We start from the raw sequence: 26,993 nt of genomic DNA on the forward strand, positions 1-26,993 counted from the left end.
TTACTGCAGACGTTCTCGGAGCGCAAGTTCTTCAACCTCTCCCTCCAAGCTTAAAAACTGTCCTCTCCATATCAGAAAGAACACATATTATTTTTGATCTTTATTGCTGCCAAGGAACTAAGCTGTTCTGCCATCTAACACAGACAGTATGGGCTGGATTTTTATTTCAGTAGCGGGTGTGATTTCTACCCACTCTGACCCACCCCAATCCATACTATGGGCTGGGGTTCATTGGCTGTGCAGGGTGGGCTTCTGGTGGAATTCTCACTGCCAGGACAAAAGAGGAAACTGATGAACCACAAAACTCGGTGCGGGACCTTAAAGGGGCAGAAGAACCCCGAGAAAACAGGAGCTGCAGCTTTGTTAATCTCTGCTGAGACTGAGCCCGACACAAGCTAAGTGCATGGGGGCTAGATTGGAAGGAGAAGAGGCCACTACTAGGCTCTTTCCCTCCATTTCTGCATGTCCGGGCCATTGTTGCCACTACCTCGAGCCTACTAAGTGGTCTTGGAGTGGACGTAACAGAAGTGGATGGTTGGGAAGTCGGGCTCTATCCCCGACCCTCCCCCTGCCAATATAGCGGACAGGGAAGGGGCAGGAAAATGCATGGTGGGGGAACTGTTTCCTTTGCTAAAACTCCTGATTTCAGACGGAATAGCAGAAAAAAATCCATATCCAGTCCTCTTAATATTATTCCAACATTTCATTCATTACTATGAAGAAGACCTACGGAAATCTGAAATAAACCCCATTGAAATAGTGGTGCCATTTCCTGTAATTCTGTAGATGGCTCAGTAAATGCATCGAGCCAGGTTCAACACTTCTGCGCCCTGGTATCATGTCGTTGGACATTACGGACATCACCAAGTCAGTGTGTTGTCTGTGCCTATCTTCAAAATGGCATAGCCATTGAGCAGATTCCTGGTTCTGGAGCTGATGTATTTGGATGCACGGCTCAACTGAAGCATACAAATACAAACAAAGTCTGGGTGGGTTGTTATCCAAAGACCCAGATCCCAACTGAATGTAAAACTGCTTTCTTTCTATGGGAACAGAGACATCCCACCATGTGGTCCGTAGGCCTCCACATCTTGGACACTTGCCTCTCTACTAATTGCGCTAAAGCAAATTTTACATGCCTTTGCTCCTTTAATATTTCTGCTTCTTGGATCTGACTCTGATACCCACCTTTGCTAATGTCAAGGCCAATACCTACTGGCTAATGGACAAAGATTCTGCTCATGACTCTTTTGTTTAAGATATTGAAATCAGATATTTTTGGAATGGGTGGAGAGAGGGAATGTGAGTAAGGGTCCGTAGTGTGAGCAGTAAGTCCATGAATGGATTGGCTGGATAGCATACTGGAGACTTGACACAAGTCATCCAAATGGCCTTGTTCATTGGAATGTTTATTGTATTGTACTCACTTCCTCATTAACACAGTACTTGGTGGTAAGCTGTTGAAAATAAAATTGAACTTGTGAGTACTGTGTTGGATAGTGAATTGGGACTGCCCACTTGTATATGTGCTAAATGATTTTTGTTTGTCAAGTATTCTATTTATATCGTAATTCTAGTGTAAGGTTTATGTTGGTATTCCTATTTGTAGATGCAGAGTATGTCTCTGTCATGTCTTTTAAGTGAAGTGTCTTTCACCCCTCTCCATAAAGTTTTTTGAGTCGCGCCCCCTTTGGGGCGCTAACTTCGCGGGGGTGCTACTTTTAGCGCCCCGGAAAAATTAGCGTCCCCGCGGCCGAAATTGAGTGGGGTGCTGTGAGGGAATATTGTGGTGCTACGTGCCGCGGTATTGCTGACCTTCCTCCCCTTAAATGGGAGGGGCCTTGCGCAGCGCGACCCGGGGCCCAGTTGGGCCACCAGGGATCAGAGTGCTGGCAAAAGAGCCCGGCACTCGAAGTGCCGGGCTCATGGAGCGCAGCTGGTATTCCGCGGGGGTGGGGGGCGGATCAGGAGGCTGGGGACGGGAGCGGAGATGGGTGCTGGCAGGCGGCCAGCAACAAAAATGGCCACCTGGCACCTCGCCTTTAAATAGCGCGGCCCCGGCCACAGGTAGACCCCCCTGACCCCGATGGACATAGCGTCCGGCGGTAAGTCAGGGGGCGCTACCGAAGATCGCGGCCGGGGCGCTGTGCACGGCGATGACTTCATCGCCGGCGACGCAGGATACTAACGGTTAGTGCGCCGCTAACCTCCCGCTGAATTCCATGGGAGGTGTTTGCGGCACCGCACCCGGGCGCTAGTTGCTTTGCGCCCTCTTAGGGCACTAACAGGAGGTGCAAGGCATCTGAATTTTCCCCCCTTTATCTGTTATCCTGAATGTCTAGTTAGCTGGGGCTGAAGTTAAAAATTCAAATCGACTCAATCAAACTGCCAACTGCTGATTTTTAAAATCTTTATCCTCCAATTTTTTTCCCTCCTTTTTTACAAAAGGTCTCTCCAAAGACCGTCTACTTCCACCTCTGTAATATCACCCACTACACCCCCTGTCTCAGTCCATCTGTTGTGGAAACCCTCCACCATGCCTTTATCACCTCCAGAGTTGACTATTCACTGCTTTCCTGACTGGACTCCTGTCCTTCACATACTACAGTTCATCTAAAATTCTGCTGCACGTATCCTATCTTGCGCCAAGTCCCACTCACACATCACCCCAGTCCTCGCTGCTCTGCATTCCTCGCTAGTCCCCTATTACCTCAATTTAAACATTTTTATTCTTATATTTAAATCCTTTTATGGCCTTTCCCCAACCTATCTCTGTAACTTTCTCCAGCTCTGCATAGATGTTAGACTCCTTCCTTGGATACCGGGGACCATCCAATACCTTCCTCAAGGGACTATTACTTGTGTGAGCTTTGGCGAACTATCTGAATGTAGCGGGTATCCCTGCGTGTCCTCAGCTGAGTTCCACCAACCAATGCAGTAGGATTTGCTGGATAATGATTAGGAGTGTAAGTCCCAGCTAATTTTCCCTTTTTTTAACCCCTGGGAGAGCTGAGGCCAATTGTAGAGCATTGGCTAATTTGTCACAGACCAGTGATCGAACCTGTGATCTATCTAGTCTGTGATTCAACTCCTAACAACAAAATTAAACATATTTTGCAAAGGGGAGAGGAAATCCTAATGGCAGGTAGGTGATTCAAATGCCAGGTATCGAGGAAGACGAGCAGCATGTGAGGCTTGGGATGTTGTGTGCAATAGCTGCGAGGCATGGAGAGACCCGAATCTTGGAGGAAAGCAGGAATCAGTAGCACGAGGGGCTGGTACTCTCACTTTAGAAGGAACCCCAGGTCTCCAATATTGTTGAGAGCAGGTGATTGGCCAATAAAAGGAGTGAAGGGGAATATCAAGGCACTTATTATGACTGAGAGTGTGGTGTCCGAGGAAAGAGCATTCGAGACTTGACCACGAGATCTGAGAAAGCCGGTGACAGCAGTAGGTCAACCAGGAGAGGACCGGAGCTATGTGATTTGATGATATTTGGCAGAGAGAACAGCCTTTTGGCAGGAGAATCGCTTCATGGAGTGAAGAAATGGTAATGCTATGGATATGATCCTGCAAATGACCGGGAAACAAATAGATAATTTCATAATTTCTTACATTTTAGCTGATGATGCAAATGAATTTTTTTTAATTAACTTTTAAAGCTTAACTAAAAAGAAGGAATTAGCAAAATAATTTGTAATGTTCTTCAGTGTTGTACTTCAGTAAAAAATAAATGGCATTAAAGGGCTGAGTGTGCTCACATGTTTTAACGTGCCAAAATTTCAAAACTGCAAGAATTTGAGTTTATGCTCAAGAAAAATCAGACAAAATTTGCTTATGAGTGGGAAGTATAGTCTGGAAATTATTTTGAGTAATTATTCTCACATGAATACTAAACATGTTCATATCTAATTTCCCTCTCCCCCATTTTAACAGGCATTCATCTGTTTACCTCCAGTTGATTAATGCCACCATTAAAATAGCGGAGAAAGGAATTTGGTGTGATTTTTGTTAAGCTTTCGTCTGATAAAACTTCACACTGTAATTTCCACATTTATATCACTATAATCCAAACCTAGCTAATCTTTCTCCATCACTAGATGACCCTGTTGCTTTGATTAATTTTTATTTTTATATATGGAGTAGTAAGTACATTTTTTACATGTTGCTGAGTTTTAAAAATCATAGAATCTAGGAAAATTGGCATTTTTTTTCTCTGATATAAACATATTGTCATGAATCTTACCTTCATGTCGAAATGACTCATGAGATAACACTGGGCGGCCAGCTGGTGGCGCCGTCCAAGGAAAGTATAAATACTCTGGCGTGGGCCCAGCTTGCTCAGGATGTTTCTGTAACCAGGAACTAGTGATGTAACGAGAGCTCATGGTTGTGAAACAGTTGATTAAAGCCTTGTTTTATACTCAGACCAAGTGCTCAGTAGTTTTCTTACATCACAGACTACATTGTGAGAAAGGAATGCTTTAAGGAGCCACAAGCATTGAAATATCTAGACCTGCTTGCAGTCTCTATGCACTGTAGAGCAGGAAATACCAGTAAAGAATTCAGTATTGGGACTTTGCTGCACATTTAAGGATGATCACCATTGCCACATTTAAAAACTAAATCTGTAGTCCTCTAACATGGCCATAAACTGCCGGGTTCACTGACACAGCTTGCCTCAGTGGTAGCGCTCTTGCCTCTGATTTAGAAGACTGTACACTCGAGCCCCACTCCAGGACTTGAGCACATAACCTAGGCTGACACTGCAGTGGTGCACTGCGTTGTCGGAGGTGCCATCTTTAGAATGAGATGTTGAACAGAGGCCCTCGTCTCCCCGTTCAGGTGGGCATTAAAGGCCCTATGGCACGAATGCAAGAAGAGCAGGGGTGTTTTCCCAGTACCCGGGCCAGCATTTATTTCTCAACCAACACCACCACCAAAAAAACGATTACCTGAAAATTGGCTGCCACGTTTGTCTACATAACGGTGGCTGCACTTCAAAAGGTAACTCATTGGCTGTGAAATGCTTTGGGATGTTCTGAGGATGTGAAAGCTGCTATATAACTGTAAATTATTTTATTCTTTTACATATAGTAGTATACTATAAATGGCACAATTTTGAAAAGTGTAGATGAGCAGAGAGACCTTGGTATCCATATACACAAATCCTTAAAGGTGGCGCGGCAAGTTGTTGATGTGGATTAAAAAGAAATATGGGTTACTTGGGTTCATCAATAGAGGCATAGAATATAAAAGCAAAGAGATCATGCTAAAACTTTATAAATCACTGGTTAGGCCTTAGCTGGAGTATTGTGGACAATTCTGGGCACCACACTTCAGGAAAGATGTAAAGGCCTTAGAAAGGGTACAGAGGAGGTTTACCAGGGTGTTACCAGGGATGAGGGACGTCAGTTATGAGGCAAGGTTGGAAAAGTTAGGACTGTTCTCCTTGGAACAGAGAAGGTTAAGAGGTGACCTAATCGAGATTTTCAAGATGATGAGAGGTATTGATAGAGTAGATGGAGAATAACTATTTCCCCTGGCGAATGGTTCAATAACCAGAGGCCATAGATTCAAAATCATTGGCAAAAGATCTAGCGGGAGATGCAGAGAATTCTTTTCGCTCTAAGAGTTGTCGGGATCTGGAACGCTCTATCTGAAAAGGTGGTGGAAGTTGATTCCATAAATAATTTTAAAAGCGAGTTGAACAGGGACTTGAGGATGAGGAGCTTACAGGGTTACGGACAAAAAGCAAGGATGTGGGCTAAGCACGACTGTTCTTTCAAAGAGCCAGCACAGGTACAAAGGGCCGAATGGCCTCCTGTGCTGTAAGTTTCTATGGGGGAAAAATTCGGTTGGTTGCGCCACCCATTAGCACCTAAAGAGGTTGAGAAGTGGGGCGCTAACCAACTAGCGCCCGGGTGCAGCGAACCCTGCGCCTCTTCCCAAATTGAGCAGACATTTAGCACCGGCGCTAAACCGTAACGCCCGCAGATCATGACGTCATTTCAGTGTGCAACGCCCTTTGGGCGCCCTGGACCGGAAATTCAGTGGCGCCCCCCTCCGTTCCGCCTGTCGCTACCAACGACGGGTTACCTGGAACGTTTCCCAGTCGCTGTTGGGCTGGGGGGGCGCTATTTAAAGGGGACTCTTCCTGGATTATTAGTGGTAGCCATTTTTGGACCACACCGTGTGTGTGAGAGAGAGAGAGAGTTGCTTAGAGACAAATGGAGAGCCATTTCTGCAGTGAGCTAGCGCTGGCTGAGGAACTTTAGCCTTCTGAGCATAACTTTGCAGTTGGTAAGCTTCTCAACTGGCATAACTTTCAGTGCGCACTTACTATGGGGGCTGCATTGGATGGGAACGTCGTCCTTCTCGATCATATTGATGGGGCACAGAGACGCAGGGATAGAGTGGCAGGCATGGCCAGATGGAGGAGGGCCAACAGACGTCGGCACATGAGACCTTACGCTGCCAGGGTTTTCCGCCAACAGTTTTCTTATATCAACATGTCAGAGGAGCAGTGTTTCCGAAAGCTGCGCTTCAGTAAGGAGGTGGTCACTGAGCTCTGCCACCTGCTTCAGCCACATCTGCAGCCTCAACTAAGGTGCAGGGCATCTGTTGGTGGCTGTGAAGATCACTGTGGCTCTAAACTTCTATGCCAGCAGCTCCTTTCAGGCCGCTGCTGGGGACATTGCCAACATCTCACAGTTCGCGGTGCATTGCTGCATCCGTCAAGTGACTAATGCCCTCTTTAAAAGGAGACGGCAGTACGTCTCCTTCCCAATGACCCCGGACAAGCAGCGAGAGCGCGCAGCGGGCTTCGCAAGGATAGCGGGCTTCCCCATGGTGCAGGGCGCCATTGACTGCATGCATGTGGCTTTGCGGGCGCCTCTAGAGAATGCGGAGGATTTCCGCAACCGAAAGGGGTTCCATTCTTTGTGCGGCTGGTCTGTGACCACCGACAGCTGATACTCGCTGTCAATGCCCACTTTCCAGGCAGCAGCCATGACGCCTTCATCCTGCGCCAGACTTCTGTGGCAGACCTTTTTGAAGCCCCGGCTCACCCAGGAGGCTGGCTTCTAGGGGACAAGGGCTATCCTCTGTGCCCCTGGCTGCTGACCCCACTCCGTTCGCCCAGCACCCCTGCTGAAGAACGATACGACGAGAGCCATCAAGCGACCAGGAACATCGTGGAGCACACAATCGGCGTGCTGAAGCAACGGTTTCGCTGTCTTCCGGAGGAGCCCTTCAGTAGTCACCTGAGCGAGTCTCCCACTTCGTGGTTGTGTGTTGCATGCTACCTGGCAATCCTCAGGACCCAGCCAATGCCACCAGACATTGAAGCACCAGCAGAGGAGGAGGAGGAGCAGCACCAAGACGGGAGGGAGGCACAAACTGCAAGGGCTGTCCGTCAGAGGCTTATAGCAAGTCGCTTCTAGGCCCCTCTGAGGGAATGCTTTCTGCCATTCCAAGAACATGAATGGAACCATTCTGCTACCCCTAAGCCGGTCAAGGCAACAATTTGTGCAAAGAACAGACATGGACATTGTGAATAAATAAACTTCTTTATTTAACAAACTGTGTATCCTTCCCGCATGACAAAGCAATGGAAACAAACACCAAAACATAACTGACTCTCACAATGTCCAAAACATAACCAACATTCAGACCAGCATCCTCGGCCTTGAATGAAAGAAATAACATAATTTAGCAACACCTCCTACTTTTTGCCCCTCGATGGTGATCTGCTTCCCTTGCGGAATTGCCCCCTTCCCGCCCTGCAGCTTCTCCGTAATGGGACCCCAGTGGCTGCAGCAAGGCTGGGGGAGGCCTGCTGACTGTCCGAAACTGAGACCGCAGATGCCCTTGAGGGACGGTCTGGGCCTGGAGGGCCCGGCTAATGACTGCTCCAACTCTGCATGGGCGGCAGCAGTCTGTCCTACAGGTGGTGGCAGCTGCAGTGGAGAAGTGCCAGTGGTGGCATCAGGAATGCTGTCATCCTGAGAGCGGACAGCAGCTCCCTGGTCGGCTGACACACTGGCACTCTGACGGGGCAGCACCGCAGCCCCGGGGAATCCTGCCTGATCCAGCGAGTGTGGCAGCAGTCAGTGCTCGCGTGGCATCAATCTGCGTCTGCAGGGGACCAGCCACTGACTGCGTGGCAGCACTCGGCACTTGCGTGGCAGGAGCCAGTGCTTCGCCGATGCCCTGGACAATCCTTGTCTGTGCTGCGCTGAAGTCCTGGACACTCCTTGCCAGTGTCTCAATGGAATCGGGCATCCTTGCCACTGCAGCCATGAGCTCAGTTTGCCTCTGCCCAGCCTGGGCGCTCATTTCTGCGAGGGCACGCACCTCTTCTGCGTTCTGTGCAGCAGCACTCGCGGCCCGACTCGCCGTCCGGGGAGACAGCCTCCGAGCTTCCCTACCCCCCTCGCGTTGCTGCAGGCCGCTGGGTCCTGGAGCTGCATCCTCCTCAGACCATTTCCCCCCGCTCCCCTCCAGGGAAGGCGTCTCCCCAGTCTGGACATGGGCTGGCTCGCCTGAGGGTGGCATGGATGGTCCGGCTTCTTCCTCCTCATCGCTTCCAGAGTCACTCGCACTGGCAGCTTGAGGGCCCGCCTCCCGAGCTGGTGATGCAACATCTGAAAGCAGGGAGGTTCAAGAGTGGCTTTAGCGAAAGGACAGGGTGGCAGCAAGGGATGCACGAGTGCTGCAATGCTCTGAGTTGGCTCGAGAGTGAAAAAGCATGCTGGTGTGGGGAGCAAGTGGAAGGAGAGAGGTCAAAAAGGTGATGACCTTACCATTGCTGTCCACAATGGGGTCGGCATCTCCAGAGGCGACGGGGCCAATCATCCGGCTTGCCACAATCCGATGGACTCGCTCCTCCAGATCTGAGAGGGTCTGCAGGTGAGGCCGGCCTCCTCCGGTCTGATGCTGTTGCCTTCTATTATGGGTCAGCTTGGCCTGCAAGAGAAAGGACGGGGTGTGAGGAAACCGGCAGCCCTGATCTGGGATGATATGCCTCCCATGGTCGATTAGCCCTTACATTATGCTGCCCTGATCTGGGATGACATGCCTCCCATGGTCCAGGAGCCCTTACATTATGCACAGAGCTGAATGTGCGTGTGTGTTTCCAGAAAGGGCCATGGGTGCTGGATGACAGCTGGCCATTGGGGCTTTGCACACCCTCTGGCCATAAAGTGAGGTCCAGATGGAGGGATGAAGATGATTCTGAAAAAGGCACTCACCCTGACGACCCGAGTGAGGTCGTTGAACTTCTTCCTGCATTGCACAGGAGTCCTGGGAACCATGCTGCTGGAGGTGACTCTGTTGGAAACCTCCAAGCTCTGCGATAGTCGCTGTGCTGAGGCCTCCTGCCATTCTCTGGGTAGAGTACAGATCGCCTGCGCTCCACCGCACCAACCAGAGCATCCAATGCCCCCTCGCTGAAGCGCTGCGCTCTCTCCCTGGCCCCCTCCATGTTCAGGCAGTTGTCGACACCACAGGTAGGTTACCGCCGAGTTTGAGGCCTCCAGTGCGCAGGGTGCGGCTGGAGATGATGATTGATCCGCCCCTTAGGTGTTCGGCGCCAGCGTGTCTGGCTGCACTCGATAATTGACAGCACCTGCGCTGCGCCTGCCCGCGGAGATATTACGTCGCGCCGCCTGGTTAGTGCCTTAAGACTATCGTGCAGTGCCTGATTTAGCGCCGCAATCACCTTCAGGGGTGTAGGTACCCAATATCGCTGGAGGTGGCGATAATTTGCGCCTGGCGCTAAACTTTGCGCACCGCCAATACTAGCGCCCCAAACGGGGCGATACCGAATTTCTCCCCCTATGATTCTACGACAAGAAAGTAGCTCAGCAGAAATTTTCAGCAGCTAGAAATGCAACTGAAAACGATCCCTTGCTTACATTCTTCAGATTCCTTGTTGCAGCTTTGTCATTTTTGTCTGGAAGCTTGTCAACAGGCATTTATAGTGGTTAGTGCTGTATCTGCTATAAATCCAACCTTTACTAAAACAAAACTTTTTTGTAGCAAAGTGATCAAATATTTGTGTTTTGAAAGACAGACAAATATTTGAAGATAAATATTTTTATTCTGGTGAAAATAAATATTACTGCACTTGTTTAAAGCAAATGTAGATTTCTTAAAATATAACAAAAGTATGGTTTTGCAATGCACCTTTTTTGCTCATCATTGATTAAAATCAGTGAGTGGAAAATTGTGGTCTGGCAAGAGGGAAAGAGGAAAACTTACTTTTCCAATAGACTAGTAGGATGTGGCTTTGCCTTTATGATCCTATGGATAGTTCTGATTTTGGCTTGGGCGTCAAGAGAATGTATTGAGTGGAGCCTAGCCAACTTGCCATGTGGCAATAGAGGGAGAGGAGAAAAAGATGGGAAGAAGTGTCACTCTTGTGCACCTCCTGGCAGCTACTAACAGAGCAGCATTGGCAAAAGCCCAGGAGCAAGTCACTATTGCTATTCAACTGGGAATAGTGCATGACAATTGAGGGGGGTGGGGGTGGGAGAAGAAAGATGTGGGGAAGGGAGAGAAAATGTTAAAATGATTATTATTGCAATTGAAGTGTAGTGAAATAGCTAGACTATAGGAAAAGAGAAAAAACACCTTAAATTGTATAATATAATCAGTGGTGGAATATGCTTGGAAACTCGCACTGCTTCTTGATTCTTAGTCAGGAGGATAGATACTGTTCTCTGCAGCCACGACTGGGAGTTCCGAAGTCTGTGTTTGCCAAGGTTATGGACATCTCCTCGTAGCTGGAGAAGAACTTGGAGTGGGATGGGGAGGATCCAGTTATCATGGTCCATGTAGGAACCAACGACATAGGTAGAACTAGGAATGAGGTTCTGCTGAGAGAGTTTGAGGAGCTAGGGTCGAAATTAAAACTTAGAACCTCAAAGGTAATCACTTCTGGATTGTTACCTGAGCCACGCACAAATTGGCATTGGGACAAGCAGATTAGAAGATTTAAGTGCGTGGCTGAAAGAGTGGTGTGGGAGTCCGGGGTTTCAATTCATGGGACACTAGCACCAGTACTGGGGAAAGAGGGAGCTGTTCTGTTGGGAGGGGCTCCACTTAAACCAGGCTGGGCTCAGTGTCCTGGTGAATCGAATGAAGGCGAGGTGGGAGGATTCAGGAAAGGGTAAATTAAAAAGCAGTAAGAGAAATGCCAAAGGCTGTAGAGCAGAGTAGTGATTTGGGTAAAAATAAGCAGAGTGGGTCATGAAGGGGCAGAGAGCTTAACAAAGGTAATAGGGCATCAGTTACTAAGGTGACATCAGGGAAAAATAGAAAAAAGTTAAAGCTAAAGGCACTATATCTGTGCGACGCATTTGCAACAAAATAGATGAATTAATAGCACAGATAGAAATAAATGGGTTTGATCCAATAGCCATTACGGAGATCTGGTTGCAGAGTGACCAAGGTTTGGAACTAAATATTTCAGGATACTTGACTTTTAGAAATGATAGCGGAATGAAAAATGATAGCGGAATGAAAAATGGGGTTGTGGGGCAGGGAGCGGGAAGCCCTGACAAAGGATGGGATAAAGACAGTAGAGTGAAAGGATCTTAGCTCATAAAAAACAAGATGTAGAATCAATTTGGGTGGAGCTAAGAAATAACAAGGGGCAGAAAACACTGGTGGGAGTAGTTTATAGGCCCCCTAGCCGTAATTGTAGTGTTGGGCACAGTCTAAATCAGGAAATTGGAGGGGCACGTAACGAGGGTAATAAGGTAATCATGGCAGACTTTAATTTTTATATAGACTGGGCGAACCAAATTTGCAATAATAGTGCAGAGGACAAGTTTATGGAATGCATTCAAGATATTTTCTAGATCTGTATGTCGAGGGGACAGACTATTTCAGATCTAGTATTGTGCAATGAGACGGGCTTAATTAATAACCTTGTAGTAAAGGAGCCTCTGGGGAGCAATGCTCATAATATGATAGAATTTTATATTAAGATTGAGAGTGATTTAGTTAAGTCTGAAACTAGAGTCTTAAATCTGAACAAAGCAAACTACATAGTTATGAGAGACGAGTTGGCTAAGGTAGGTTGGGAAACTAGATTAAAAGATGTGACGGTAGATAAGCAATGGCATGCATTTAAAGAAATGATTCATAATTCACAACAAATATACATTCCCTTAAGGAATAAAAACATACAGGAAATATGATCCAACTGTTCAGAGGGACCTGGGTGTCCATGTACACAAATCAGTGAAAATTAACATGCAGATACAGCAAGCAATTAGGAAAGCAAATGGTATGTTAGCCTTTATTACAGAAGGTTTGGTGTATAAAAGTAAAGAAGTCTTGCTGCAATTATATAGGGCCTTGGTGAGACCACACCTGGAGTACTGTGTACAGTTTTGGTCTCCTGACCTAAGGAAGGATATACTTGCCTTTATAGGGAGTGCAACAAAGGTTCACCAGACTGATTCCTGGAATTGGGGGGCTTGTCCTATCAGGAGAGATTGTGCAGACTAGGCCTATATTCCCTAGAATTTAGAAGAATGATAGATGATCTAATTGAAACATATAAAATTCTTATAGGGCTTGACAGGGTAGATGCTGGGAGCATGTTTCCCTTGTCTGGTTCCATTCTTATCTATCTAATTGTAGCCAGAGAATCACCTGCAATAGCTTCTTTTCCTGCACCCGCACCATTACCTCTGGTGTCCCCCCAAGGTCTATCCTTGGACCCCTCCTAGTTCTCATCTACATGCTGCCCCTTGGCGACATCATCCGCAAACACCGCTGCACTCATCCAGGCAAGTGGAGATTATTCCATCACACTCCTGACTTGTAGATGGTAGAAAGGCTTTGGGGAGTCAGGAGATGAGACACTCGCCGCAGAATACCTAGCCTCTGACTTGCTCTTGTTGCTACAGTATTTGTGGCTGGTCCAGTTAAGTTTCTCGTCAATGGTGACCCCCCAGGATGTTGATGGTGAGGGATTTGGCGATGGTAATGCCATTGAATGTCAAGGGGCGGTGATTAGACTCTCGCTTGTTGGAGATAGTCATTGCCTGGCACTTGTGTGGCGCAAATGTTACCTGCCACTTATCAGCCCAAGCCTGAACGTCGTCCAGGTCTTGTTGCATGCGGGCATGGACTGCTTCATTATCTGAGGAGTTGTGAATGGCGCTGAACACTGCAGTCATCAGCGAACATCCCCATTTCTGACCTTGTGTTGGAGGAAAGGTCATTGATGAAGCAGCTGAAGATGGTTGGGCCTAGGACACTGCCCTGAGGAACTCCTGCAGTGATGTCCTGGGGCTGTGATGATTGACCTTTAATCACCACAACCATCTTCCTTTGTGCTAGGTATGACTCCAGCCAGTGGAGAGTTTTCCCCTCGATTCCCATTGACTTCAGTTTTACTAGGGCTCCTTGATGCCACACTTGGTCAAATGCTGCCTTGATGTCAAGGGCAGTCACTCTCACCTCACCTCTGGAATTCAGCTCCTTTGTCCATGTTTGGACCAAGGCTGTAATGAGGTCGGGAGCAGAGTGGTCTTGGCGGAACCCAAACTGGGCATCAGTGAGCAGGTTATTGGTGAGTAAGTGCCGCTTGATAGCACTGTCGATGACGCCTTCCATCACTTTGCTGATGATTGAGTTTAGAATGATGGGGCAGTAATTGGCCGGATTGGATTTGTCCTGCTTTTTGTGGACCGGACATACCTGGGCAGCTTTCCACGATGTCGGATAGATGCCAGTGTTGTAGCTGTACTGGAACAGCTTGGCTAGAGGCGCGGCTAGTTTTGGAGCACATGTCTTCAGCATGATAGCCGGGATGTTGTCGGGGCCCATAGCCTTTGCTGTATCCAGTGCGCTCAGCCATTTCTTGATATCATGTGGAGTGAATCAAATTGGCTGAAGACTGGCTTCTGTGATGGTGGGGACCTCAGGAGGAGGCCGATATGGACCATCCACTCGGCACTTCTGGCTGAAGATGGTTGCAAACGCTTCAGCCTTTTGCACTCACGTGCTGGGCTCCACCATCATTGAGGATGGGGATATTCATGGAGCCTCCATCTCCAGTTAGTTGTTTAATGGTCCACCACCATTCACGACTGGATGTGGCAGGACTGCAGAGGTTTGATCTGATCCGTTGATTGTAGGATCGCTTAGCCCTGTCTATAGTATGCTGCTTCCGCTTTTTATGTCGTCCTGTGTTGCAGCTTCCCAAGGTTGGCACCTGATTTTTAGGTATGCCTGGTGCTGCTCCTGGCATGCTCTTCTACACTCCTTACTGAACCGGGGTTGGTCCCCTGGCTTGAGGGTAATGGTAGAGTGAGGGATATGCTGGGCCATGAGGTTACAGATTGTGGTGGAAACAATTCTGCTACTGCTGATGGCCCACAGCGCCTCATGGGTGCCCAGTTTTGAGCTGCTAGATCTGTTCTGAATCTATCCCATTTAGCATGGCGGTAGTACCACACAACACGATGGAGGGTGTCCTCAGTGTGAAGACGAGACTTCGTCTCCACAATGACTGTGCGGTGATCACTGCTACCAATGCTGTCATGGATAGATGCATCTGCGACAGGTAGATTGGTGAGGACGAAGTCAATTAGGTTTTTCCCCTCGTGTTGGTTCTCTCTCCATTTGTCGTAGACCCAGACTGGCAGTTATGTCCTTCAGGGCTTGGTCAGTAGTGGAGCTACCTAGCCACTCTTGGTGATGGACATTGAAGTCCCCCACCAGAGTACATTCTGTGCCCTTGCTACTCTCAGTGCTTCTTCCAAGTGGTGTTCAACATGGCGGAGTACTGATTCAATACTCGGAGTACTGATTGATTGGCCCAAGCACCCAAGGCCCTTCCCCACTGCGGGCCAAGAACGGAGAGATACTCATCAAGGACAGGGAAGCAGTCAGTGCCCGCTGGAAGGAGCACTTCGAAGATCTCCTTAACCACGACTCTGTCTTCGACACAAGTGTCCTCAACTCCATCCCACAGCATGCTACCCGCCACCATCTCAGCACAACCTCAGCCCGGCATGAGGTTGAAAAGGCCATCTGACAACTGAAGAACAACGAGGCCTCAGGAGCAGATGGAATCCCCGCCGAAGCACTAAAGCATGGCGGAGAAGCACCACTGGCACGAATTCATGAACTCATTTCTCTTATCTGGAAGGAGGAGAGCATGCCAGGGGATCTCAGAGACGCTGTAATTGTGACCATCTTCAAGAAAGGTGACAAGTCCGATTGCGGTAATTACAGAGGAGTTTCCCTGCTATCTGCCACAGGGAAAGTCATCGCAAGAATCCTCCTTAATCACCTTCTCCCAGTGGCTGAAGAGCTCCTCCCAGAGTCGCAATGCGGATTCCGCCCACTAAGGGGCACAATGGACATGATCTTCACCGCACGTCAATTACAAGAGAAATGCAGGGAACCGCACCAACCACTGTACATGGCCGCCTTTGATCTCACAAAAGCCTTCGACACTGTCAACCGTGAGGGATGATGGAGTGTCCTCCTCAAATTCGGCTGCCCTCAAAAGTTTGTCACTATCCTCCGCCTGCTTCACGACGACATGCAAGCCGTGATCCTGACCAACGGTTCCACCACAGACCCAATTCACGTACGAACCGGGGTCAAGCAAGGCTGTGTCATCGCACCAACGCTCTTCTCAATCTTCCTTGCTGCAATGCTCCATCTCACCCTCAGTAAGCTCCCCACTGGAGTGGAGCTAATTTACAGAACAAACAGGAAACCGTTCAAACTCCATCGCCCTCCGTCCAGATCCAAGGTCGTCCCATCCTCTGTCGTCTAATTACAGTATGCAGACGATGCTTGCGTCTGCGCTCATTTGGTGGTCGAACTCCAAACCATCGTCAACACCTTCACCGAAGCATACGAGAGCATAGGCCTTACACTAAACATCCGTAAGACAAAGGTCCTCTACCAACCTGCCCCCGCCACACAGTGCTGCCCCCCCAATTATCAAAATCCACGACAAGGCCTTGGACAACATGGACCACTTTCCATACCTCTGGAGCCTACTGTCAACAGGGGCAGACGTCAACGACGAAGTCCAACACCGCCTTCAGTGTGCCAGTGCAGCCTTCGGTCACCTGAAGAAGAGAGTGTTTGAAGACCAGGACCTCAAACCCGGCACTAAGCTCATGGTCTACAGGGCAGCAGTGATACTTGCCCTGCTGTATGCCTCAGAGACATGGACCATGTACAGCAGGCACCTCAAAGCACTGGAGAGGTACCACCAACGCTGCCTCCGCAAGATCCTGCAAATCCATTGGCAGGATAGGCGCACCAACGTCAGTGTTCTTGCTCAGGCCAGCATCGAAGCTCTGACCATGCTCAAATCAGCTCCGATGGACAGGTCACACTGTCCGTATGCCCGATACGAGACTCCCAAAACAAGCGCTCTACTCAGAGTTCCGGCACGGCAAGAGAGCCCCAGGTGGGCAGAGGAAACGCTTCAAGGACACCCTCAAAGCCTCCTTGAAAAAGTGTAACATCCCCACCGACACCTGGGAATCCCTGGCCCAAGACCGCACAAAGTGGAGGAGAAGCATCCAGGAAGGCGCCGAACTCCTCGAGTCTTTTCGCCGGGAGCAAGCGGAAGCCAAGCACAGGCAGCGCAAGGGGCGCACGTCAACCCAAGCACCCCACCCACCCGCCCCTTCAACCACTGTCTGCCCCACCTGTGACAGAGATTGTAGGTCCCGCATTGGACTAATCAGTCACATGCGAGCTCATTTTTAATGTGGAAGCAAGTCATCCTCGGTTCCGAGGGACTGCCTAAGAAGAAGAAGAGGTTCAACATGGCGGAGTACTGATTCATCAGCTGAGGGAGGGCGGTAGGTGGTAATCAGCAGGAGGTTTCCTTACCCATGCTTGACCTGAAGCCATGAGACTTCATGGGGTCTGGAGTCAATGTTGAGGACTCCCAGGGCCACTCCTTCCCGACTGTATACCACTGTGCCGCCACTCTGGTGGGTCTGTCCTGCCGGCGGGAAAGGTCATACCCAGGGATGGTGATGGAGGAGTTTGGGACATTCTCTACCCCGAGGGCTGTGGAAGCTCAGTTGTTGAGTATATTCAAGACAGAGATCGATAGATTTTTGGCTATTAAGGGAATCCAGGGTTATGGGGATAGTGCAGGAAGGTGGAGTTGAGGTAGAAGATCAGCCATGATCTTATTGAATGGTGGAGAAGGCTCGAAGGGTCGAATGTTCTTAGATTCTTGATCATTATTGAATTGTGGTACAGGTATTTTTGAATGTTTTCATAACACTGGGATGACCGTGTCACAAAATTCAGCAATTTAGTATCAAAAATGGCTTCTTCAGTTGTAATGTTACAGGTGAGAAAAGGAATTTAATTATGTTAAACAGTAAGCTTATTATTGGATAGCAATAATAGGAAATCTCAGACGTCCGAGTTGATATTGGCCACTATTACTAATCACATAAGGGAAAACACCTGAGCATTTTACAAGGTGGAAGCCTAATAGGAGAGAAAGTGAAACAAGTTGAGAAGTGGGGGCTGAAAGCACAGTTGAAGGGTTTTTTGGAGACTTTTGAAAGCAATGGTTTGGTGGCAAGGCAATGGAATTTAATCCAGAGAGAAGAGGTGTAATGACTGAAGGAACTGTCACTGATGGTGGAATAATTGGGTTGGGGCAGGGCACAGAACAAGGAATAACTATTGTAGGAGAAGTAAAGGTTCCATGCAGAGATGTATAACTGGAGCAGATCACAAAGCTAGTGGGATTTGGAAATGTGGAGTTTGCTGGCTTTGGGAGCTTAGTGAGAACAGAGGCAATGGAAGAAAGAGACTTTTTCTTGGACAGAATGCAGGTTGTTCTGAATTAGTTGAAATTTTGGAGCGTGGTGGTGGAAAGGCCAATGAGAAGGACATTGGAAAAATTGAGCCTCCGGCTGATGGATTAGAGTTTGTGATGGAGTGGGAGAAATCGGGGCTAAGATGAACAACCTTTCAAGGTGAAAAGAAGTGGTCTTGGTCAAGGATCAAATATGAGGGAAGAAACTTTGTTTCAGTTTGAATAGGATACCAAGGTTCCACAGCTCTGGATTAAGGTTGAGGTTGGTGACAAACAGCTTCTGACAGCCGCCAGTGAGAATGGCTTCTATTTTACCAACTTTGAGCTAAGGGACTTTTCAATCTACTGTACTCTGGCCTTAAAGATGGACAGGCACTAAAACGCCTGGGAGGCGTGGTCGTATTGCAAATTAGTTTTTTTTCATAACTTTAAAATACAAACTTTGGATATGGTGAGGGATCTTGAAAAATAAGAAAACTGGAATTATTCTGGTACAGGTGAGGATCTACCTCTATTTTACAAATCTGTTTCCCTACATTACAACAGTGACTACATTTCACAAGTACTTCAATGGCTGTAAAGCGTTTTGGGATGTCCTGAGGTCGTGAATGGTGCTATATAAGTGAAAGTCTGTCTTTTTTTCTTTTTGATTGACTTAGTCAGTCATGGTAAATTCCTGCCCTCCGCATTGCTTCCCCTGTCATTTGGTTTACCTGGGGCCGAACTACCATTACTGCTACCAAAGACCTGGCCCCAACCCATTCCCTCCTGCTCCTACTGTTGCCTCAATGGCCCCCGTCCCAGCTGCTCCACGGTCATGACCCTGGTCCCAGCAGATCTCTTTGTTGTTCCGGGGCATGTTCTCTTCCCACCTCAGTCTCTCCATGTGAAGAGGAGGGGGGTGGGAGATGGGAGGAAAGAGAAGAGGGAGAAGCAGAGAAGATGGCGAGGCAGAAGCGGGGAGAGCTAAACCTGAAAAGGAAGATGAGAAAGCGCAAACCAGAAAAATATAAATTAAACAAATCAGAAAAAAGGAGAGGGAGTGGGAGCTAATGAAGCGGAAGAGGGGCGACTGGGGGAAAATAGAGGAGAGAGAGTAGCTCATAAAAAGCCATTTAAAGTGTTGGATTGTAGTTTAAACACTTAATTAAACAAAGCAAATTAACAATACTATATAAAACACAAGATCTTGGGAAAATATTATTTTGAGGTATAATTTTATCTGGAAGTAGTTGACCAGTTAATTTGTACAGGTTCTAGAAACTTCACTGAACTTTTTGTACTGTTGTGAAGGCTGCAGAGATCAATATGCAGGCTCATTTTGTTTGTAATACCTGTATCTCTAAATAGGAATCCTTCAATTTTTATGGCAGATTTTGATTTTTCTTCCTCTCCTCTTCAATTCCCCCACTGAGGGCCATGACTTGGCTCCATGGGATGTAGTGGCCCTTTGCCTGCCAGCTGCTCTGAGTGGCCATTCTTTGCTTTTGCAGGTGGATACTGTGTAACAATAGATTTTATGACTGTAAACAGTGTTGATACACCTGGATTATCAGTAGGGGCCGCTAGATAGCAACATGGTGAAATTTCTTTTTGTTTTTTTTTCTTCTTGTACCTCTTTTCTATTTCTTAATCACTCTCCCACAACCCATTGATGCTGGGGTTAATTGTGGCACCGCCATCGTCGCCCATCTGAAATTGGCTAACTTCACTTTGGATCCACAAATGTTCATTATCTTTTTTTAACTCTCTTCCAGCATAGTTAGCTGGGGGAATATTTTCAGTAACCTCATCTTCATTTTGCATTTGATATCAGTCATATTCTCCTTGTTGGCATAACATGTCGGATGTGCTGAATCTCAGCAGTGTTGTCATAGAGATACAGTTGCAGCCCTTTTTGTGAAAATGCAGTATGACTGTATAAGCAGTGTTTTATGGAAATTTGATTTAGCTGATGTAAGTACACTTGTTTTTACTGAAACTACGGTATGCTTTGTTTACGTTTTGCTGGTTTAGCACGCCTTATGTTCTTGAATAATTAAAAGACTGCCATTTTACAAGTCTTTTCATACCCTTGCACAATTCCAATGAATACTGGGTCAGTATCGCATCGGCAGTGAGCAGTGTATGGTAAGATGAGGAGCTCTGTGATTTTGTTTTGCTCGTGATGCAATTTTTTCACTGCAGTAAGAATGAGACTACTAAATAATCTTGAAGCTTCCCTTCCTAGTCACTAAAATACCGATTCTTCCTCATTTGTTTATCATAGGCTTGCAGTATTTTTCCAGTTAGGAACTTCGCACTTGGACTTTTATAAGTTGCATACTTTTCATCATACAAATATGTTGACTAAACATCATACTGTATTGTGCTTAATTTCACATTTTTAACTGGGTTTTAGCTGAAAATACTTCTGAAATTCAGGCAATGTCTGTTGCTTGCTCCTTCCTATATGTTGATTTTTTTCAATTGGTGCAAGCTTGGTTGCTTAGTTTTGTTAATTTTAGAATTTGTACAATGTTTCAGTCTATATGGATAATATTTTCTACAAATGGCATCGCGTTAATTGATGTGGATATTTGAATGATCTGTTGTCTGTGTTTTAATGAGGTTTTTGTCTTAATCAAGTCCAGTTTCAGTTTAATCATACCCCTCGTCGTTCTTTGCAGCTAATGGGAAATCTGGCTCCAGGCAACCAGCAAACCATGGTAGCCGTCGTTGGGGATTCCGGACCCAGAGCTTAAACAAAGAGACTATTTACAAAGACATCGACTTAGTGACCAAACGCATGTTATCTGCCAGGCTGCAGAAAATTAATGAGCTGCGGAATGAGGTTACCGAGTTACAGGTTAAATTGGAAGATTTGCAGAAGGAAAACAAAATATTAAAGCGACTCCAGTACAGACAAGAGCGAGCCCTCAATAAGTTTGAGGACACAGAAAATGAGATCTCATTGCTCATATCCCATCACAGCAATGAGGTTAGGGTACTTCGAGAGCGACTTCGAAAATCACAGGTGAAAGAAAGAGCAGTTGAGAAACGATTGAAAGACACTGAGGAGGAACTTCATCGCACCAAAAGCTCTCTGCAGAAATTAAAGAAACTTTCAGAGGACAAACATCTGGCGGAGCGAGATGAACTGGCACAGAAACTCGGCAAAGCTGAAGTCATAGTGGAAGAAAATGAAAAAAAAATTAAGGTAATGCTTTTGAGAGTGTTCTCTTTGCCTTTTCTACTCCTCATCTGACACGTTTTGGGTGAAATGGGCCAATACTAATTTTTCCATTTGTAGGGAGTTGTATCTGGGTGCTTCCCTGAGAAGGGACTGAACTCTTCACACATGCTGCTCAATGAATTTGAGTATTGCAATAATGTTGGGTTACTGGGTTGTTCAAAGAATTTAGAGCTGCTCAAGTGATGGAGCCTGACCAGAAGCAGTTCCAAAGCTGAAACCGTAAATTGTTCAAACTTTGTGAATCTTACAATACAAGTTCAACATATATATAAAACTCATTGTCATATGGATTAATCAAAGCTGTATACAATGAAAAAAGATTAGTACAAATGTTTAGCAACTTTTTCTATAGTCTCTACTAGATCAGGCATTCGTTCTTCGGTTTGAACAATGCTTTGAATAGTCACAAGTAAGATTGACTTCATATTTTTATTGGTTATATTAGAAACTTCTAATGGGACTTTGTCTTGTGTTAGTGATTTAATTAAGGGCTTGACTCAATGGAGGATATTAACTGAGTCCAAAGCTCAGATGGAGTATTGCAGTAGAAACCTCTTAGTGGGAGCAGTATGGTTGCAGGGAAGCCGTTTCCATTATTCAATCAATCTCAGTAGCCAATACTAACAAAAGTGCAGATCCTGATTGTCATTAACCACTAAGAACTGAAATGCTTATTCTGTTTTTGACAGCAAACATTAGGCAATGAGGTGAAAATCCAGTGTCACTGCAATTCAAATCACATGATGTAATGCATTTTGGTTAAACTCGTATAGTACAAATGTCACTGTATTGTGACCCAGTCCGTTGGGACAGCTGCTTGCAGAAAAATAAGTCAACGGGTGTGTTTAAAGGACGTCTGCAATGAGATGGTAAATCCTTTGAAATAAAACAGAAAATGCTGGAAACACTCAGCTGGCCAGGCAGCACCTCTGGAGAGAGAGAGAGAGGAGCAGAGTTAACGTTTCAGGTTGATGACTTTTCGTCAGAACTGGAAGATGTTACAGATGTAACAGGTTTTAATCAAATACAGAGGCAAGGTGGGGGGGTGGGGGCGGAGGGGAGGAAAGAACAAAAGGGAAGGCCTGTGATGGGGTGGAATGACAAAAGGAATTTTCCTCACCTTCCACCCACCAGCTTCCACGTTCAACGGATCATTTCCCGCCACCTCCAGTGTGATGCCACCATTAAACACATCTCCCCTGCCCCCCCCTCCCCTTTCAGCATTCCGAAGGGACCGTTTCCACCACAACACCCTGGTCCACTCTTCAATCACCCCCAACACCCACTCCCCTTTCCACAGCACTTTCCTGTCCAAGTGCAAGAGATGCAACCCCTGCCATTCACCTTCTGGGTGATCGCTTTGCTGAACACCTCTATTCAGTCTGCAAGTGTGACCCTGAGCTTTTGGTTGCTTGCCATTTTAACTCTCTGACCTACTCTGATCCCTCTGTTCTCGACCTCCTACACTGTTCTAATGAAGCGCAATGGAAGCTCGAGATATAGCAACTCTTCTTTCGATTAGGCACTTTATTGCCTTCTGGACTCAACATTGAGTTCAGCAATTTCAGATCATAACCACTGCTCCCATTTTTCCGGCCAGCAGGTGCTGGAAATGGTTCTGCCATTTACAGCTCCTCTGGACCCATCCTTTGTATCTTTACTTGTCCCATTCACATCTCCTTTTGCCTTGCACCATCATCCCATTTGTCATTTAATCTCTCCTGCTTTCCACCCTATCACAAGCCTTCCCTTTTGTTCTTTCCTCCCCTCTCCCCATCCCTTTCCTTGCCTCTCTACTTGTTTAAAACCTGATACATCTCTAACATCTTCCAATTCTGACAACAGGTCATCGGCCTGTCAGCTCTTTGTCTGTCTCCACTTGTGCTGCCTGGCCTGCTGAGTATTTCCAGCATTTTCTGTTTTTGCTTTCCAGCATCTGCTGTATTTTGCTGTTGTATTGTAGTAAATCCTTTGGCTCATTCTTGCTTTCTGACACTTTCCCTTCATCTTGTGTGTTATTAAGTACGTAAATCTGGCCTTTGAGGTACTTGGGAATAAGAACATGGCAGTAGGTTATGCAAAAGTGTTAAAAAGAAAGTCTAACTATTCTCCTCCTCCTCCAGCCCTACAATGCTCTGAGATCTCTGCATTCTTCCAGTTCTGGCCTATTTTAATTGCTCCACCATTGGCGGCCGTGCTTTTAGCTGCCTAGGCCATAAGCTTTGGAATTCCCTCCCTAAATCTCTCCGCCTCTCTCTCCTCCTTTAAGACACTCCTTAAAACCTACCTCTTTGACCAAGCTTTTGGTCATCTGTCCGAATAGCTCCTTAGGTGGCTCGGTGTCATTTTTGTTTGATAATGGTCCTGTGACGTGCCTTGGGATGTTTTACTACTTTAAAGGCGCTACATAAATACTTGTTGTTTACTGCTCCTTGCTGATATGAGCCAGGGTGGCAGTATGGTTACTACAGTTGCCCTCAACATCCCTGGTATAGGGAAGGGAAAATAGGCCAGGATTACTGCTCTTGATCAGTGACCGTTGCTGGAAGTATGTTGACATCAGATAAGGACAGGGTTCGAATGTAATGTCCCGCATGGCTGCATAGCTTGCGGATGCTTGCCATCGAGACTGTTTGTTTATCATCCCATCGATTGCCGGGCCTTCATCTATCAAAACCATTCATGATTTTCAACACTTCTATAAAATCTCCTCTTAACTTTCTCTGTTCTAAGGAGAACAACCCCAGTTTCTCCAGTCTCTCCACATAACTGAAGTCTCTCATCCCTGATACCATTCTAGTAAATCTCTTCTGTACCCTGTACAAGCCTTGACATTCTATCTAAACTGTGGTGCCCAGAATTGAACACAATGCTCCAGCTGCGGCTTAACCAATGTTTTATAAAGGTTTAGCATAACTTCCTTACTTTTGTACTCTATGGGGTCAATTTTCTGCTAGCCGTCGGGTGGCTTTTCATGCGGCCGGGGGCCAAAAATCGCCGATAAAGCGGGTCGGGGGCCCCCCCCCCCCGCCACCCTGCCTGATTCCCCGCCCCGTCCGACTTTCGGACCGCCGTTTCTCCGTCACCCGCTTCAGTCCCGGCCGCCGCTGGCGGGACTGGTTGTCGGAGCACTAATGATCAATTATCACCTTGTTGAAGAAGATTTTCCGGGGCCGTTGCGACTTTGGGGCTTTCCCCACGTGAAACACGCCTGCGGGAAACCCCACTGATGAGAGCTGGCGTGAACAGAGTTGGCTTGCTTGCTTGCAGGTCAATGAGGGCTGAAGAGATTGAAACAGGCAGCATTTGCAGGCTGCAGGACCTTGTTGATGAAGGCTTGGGGGAACTTTTTGAAGGCTTAGGAACAGCTGCAGAAAGTTGGAGCCTCACACACTTCTCCAGCGTGAGCTCCTGGGAAGCCCCTCTCACCACCCTAACTCAGCGCCTCCTCAACGGAGGCATCTGCCAGAAGCATGGGAGGCCTTTGGTACCTTCCCTTCCTGGCATTAGAGGATCTCCAACAGCAGAGGAGGCTGGAGCAACTCCAGCAACAGCAGCACCAGCAGGAGCGGCAGGCTGCGGCTCACCCACCCGAGGCAGCACAGGCCAGAAGGGGTCAGCGCATGGAAGGCCGTCTGCGCAGGAGATACCCCCCAAACAGGGTCTACAGACACAGGGTCAGCTACCTCAACATGACTGAGCAGCAGTGCCAGAGGCGGCTCCGACTTTCGCGAGAAGTTGTGGCTGACATCTGCGCAATGCTGCAGCAAGACCTGGAGCCCAGAGCAACAGGTCCACACTACTTGCCAGTGGCCATCAAAGTCACCACCGCACTCAACTTTTATGCCTCAGGCTCCTTCCAGGGATCAGCAGCAGACATCAGCGGCATCTCCCAGGCGGCCGCACACACATGCATCACGCAGGTAACCGATGCCCTCTGCCCTCGCGCACAATCACATCCATTTCACCACGGATCGCGCAAGTGTGAGGGCGCGAGCGCGTGGATTCGCTGAGCTGGCAGACTTTCCAAGGGTGCAGGGCGTCATTGACTGCACACGTGTGGCCCTTAGGGTACCCCACCGCAATCCAGGAGTTTTTGTCAACCGCAAGGGCTTCTACTCCCTTAACGTTCAGCTTGTGTGTGACCACAAGAAGGTGATTTTGCATGTTTGTGCCAGGTTCCCTGGCAGCTGCCATGATTCCTTCATTCTGCGCGAGTCTACTGTGCCTCCGCTATTCAGTCCGCCAAACAAACTTCAAAGATGGCTGCTTGGAGACAAGGGATATGCCCTGCGCTCTTGGCTAATGACGCCGTTGAGGAGACCAGCCAGCGAAGCTGAGGAGCGCTACAACTCCAGCCACATTACCACCAGATGCATTATTGAGCAAACCATCGGATTGCTGAAGATGCGCTTCAGATGCCTCGATAGATGAGGTGGAGCCCTACAGTACTCATCAGCCAGGGTCTCCAAAATCGTTGTGGTATGCTGTGTGCTTCACAACATGGCACAGCGTCGTGGCTTGCAGATTCCGCAGGACCAAGAGGCTCCTCACAGAGCCGCCTCGGATGAGGATGATGCGGAGGAGGAGAAGGACAGAAACGACCATCCTGCAGAGGCCGGCCAACTAGCGGCACCAGTGCGCGAGAACATTGCTGGGCGGAATGCAAGGAACGCACTCATCCTGGGCAGATTTGCGTAGTCTGATACATCAAACACTGCAGCCTCACTGCTTCTGAACTGACCATGGACATTGGCCCATGCCTTCACTTTCCAACAACTTTGACCAGCTTGCAGTCACCTGCAAGTTATCCTAAGGCCTCTATGTGACATCCCCATTCGCCAAATGACAGGTGCCATAACTGCAGCAGCTGGCACCAGATTTTTTATGTACAGGAAAATGATGGCATTAAAACTATTTACAAGACTGGATGGTGGAATAGTTATGTGAATGCGAGCATAGAGAGAGACGGCATGGGTAAGGGTGCATGGATGTGACTGTGAAGTGGGATGTGGAAGAAGAGATTGCTGAAGCTGAGTGCTGTTGGGAAAGGCAATGGGGATGAAGTTGAGGGTGATGGAAACTTCATACTTGCTTTCCCTGTGCGGTGAAGGTCATGGAAGCGCTTCCTGCACTGCATCCAGGTGCGACGGGTGACACCCAGAGAGCTTACCTCTGCTGCCACCTCCATCTAGGCAGCCATGGACTCTTGGGGAGGCCTCTTCCTCCCTGAGTGAGGGTAGAGGACCTCCCTGTGGGCCCTTACCCCATCCACCAAGGTCTGCAATGACGTCTCGTTGAATTTGGCCGCAGCTTGGCCTCTGCTGCTGGCAGCAGCTGGTGCAGGCTCCTCTGCCATTGTGCAAGAGTGGTTGAGAAGCCTGCAGAGGTGGAGAAGCTTGCTGGACACTTTGAAAGCACCACGAATGATGACATCATACTGTGGGGATTTCTGATTCGATTTGGACAACTAGCAAGGCTTCCCACATGCTGGAAATTAATTGGCCACTTGAGGGAAAGTTGCGTGGAGCTGGCTGACACTTTTTTGTGTGTGTCAGAAACCCCACATTCGGGGAAACCCGACCATTTCCCACACAAGCCGAAAATCGGGGCCGATGCCTATTAAAGCCAAGTAGCCCATATGCTTTTTTAACAGCCTTCTCAACTTGTCCTGTCACCTTCAAAGCCCCCAGGTCTCTCTCTTCCTGCATTGTACCAGTTAATTCATATTGCCTCTCCTCATTCTTCTGACCAAAATGTATCAATAAACAATTCTCTGTATTAAACTTCATCTGCCAGGTGTCTGCCCATTTTACCAGTCTGTATGTCCTTCTGAAGCCGATTAGTATCATCCTCCTCCCCCTCTCTCTTTCTTTCTCCCCCCTCTCTCTTTCTTTCTTCCCC

The 26,993-nt window shown here is 47.7% G+C and overlaps 1 protein-coding gene across 4 annotated transcripts in view; it reads left to right on the forward strand.

Annotated features, from left to right (window-relative positions):
* Window positions 1–26,993, forward strand: part of lca5 (lebercilin LCA5) — a 128,651-nt gene that overhangs the window by 18,678 nt on the left and 82,980 nt on the right. For all 4 annotated transcript variants that reach the window (XM_085997692.1, XM_085997690.1, XM_085997693.1 and 1 more), the window contains exon 3: window positions 20,524–21,053. In XM_085997692.1, the coding sequence (XP_085853818.1) occupies window positions 20,524–21,053 (530 nt within the window). The remainder of the gene's footprint in view (window positions 1–20,523; window positions 21,054–26,993) is intronic.

The sequence above is a fragment of the Somniosus microcephalus genome, chromosome 9, assembly GCF_052327205.1.
Source record: "Somniosus microcephalus isolate GS21.2 chromosome 9, FLI_Smic_1.0, whole genome shotgun sequence".
Lineage (NCBI taxonomy): Eukaryota > Metazoa > Chordata > Chondrichthyes > Squaliformes > Somniosidae > Somniosus > Somniosus microcephalus.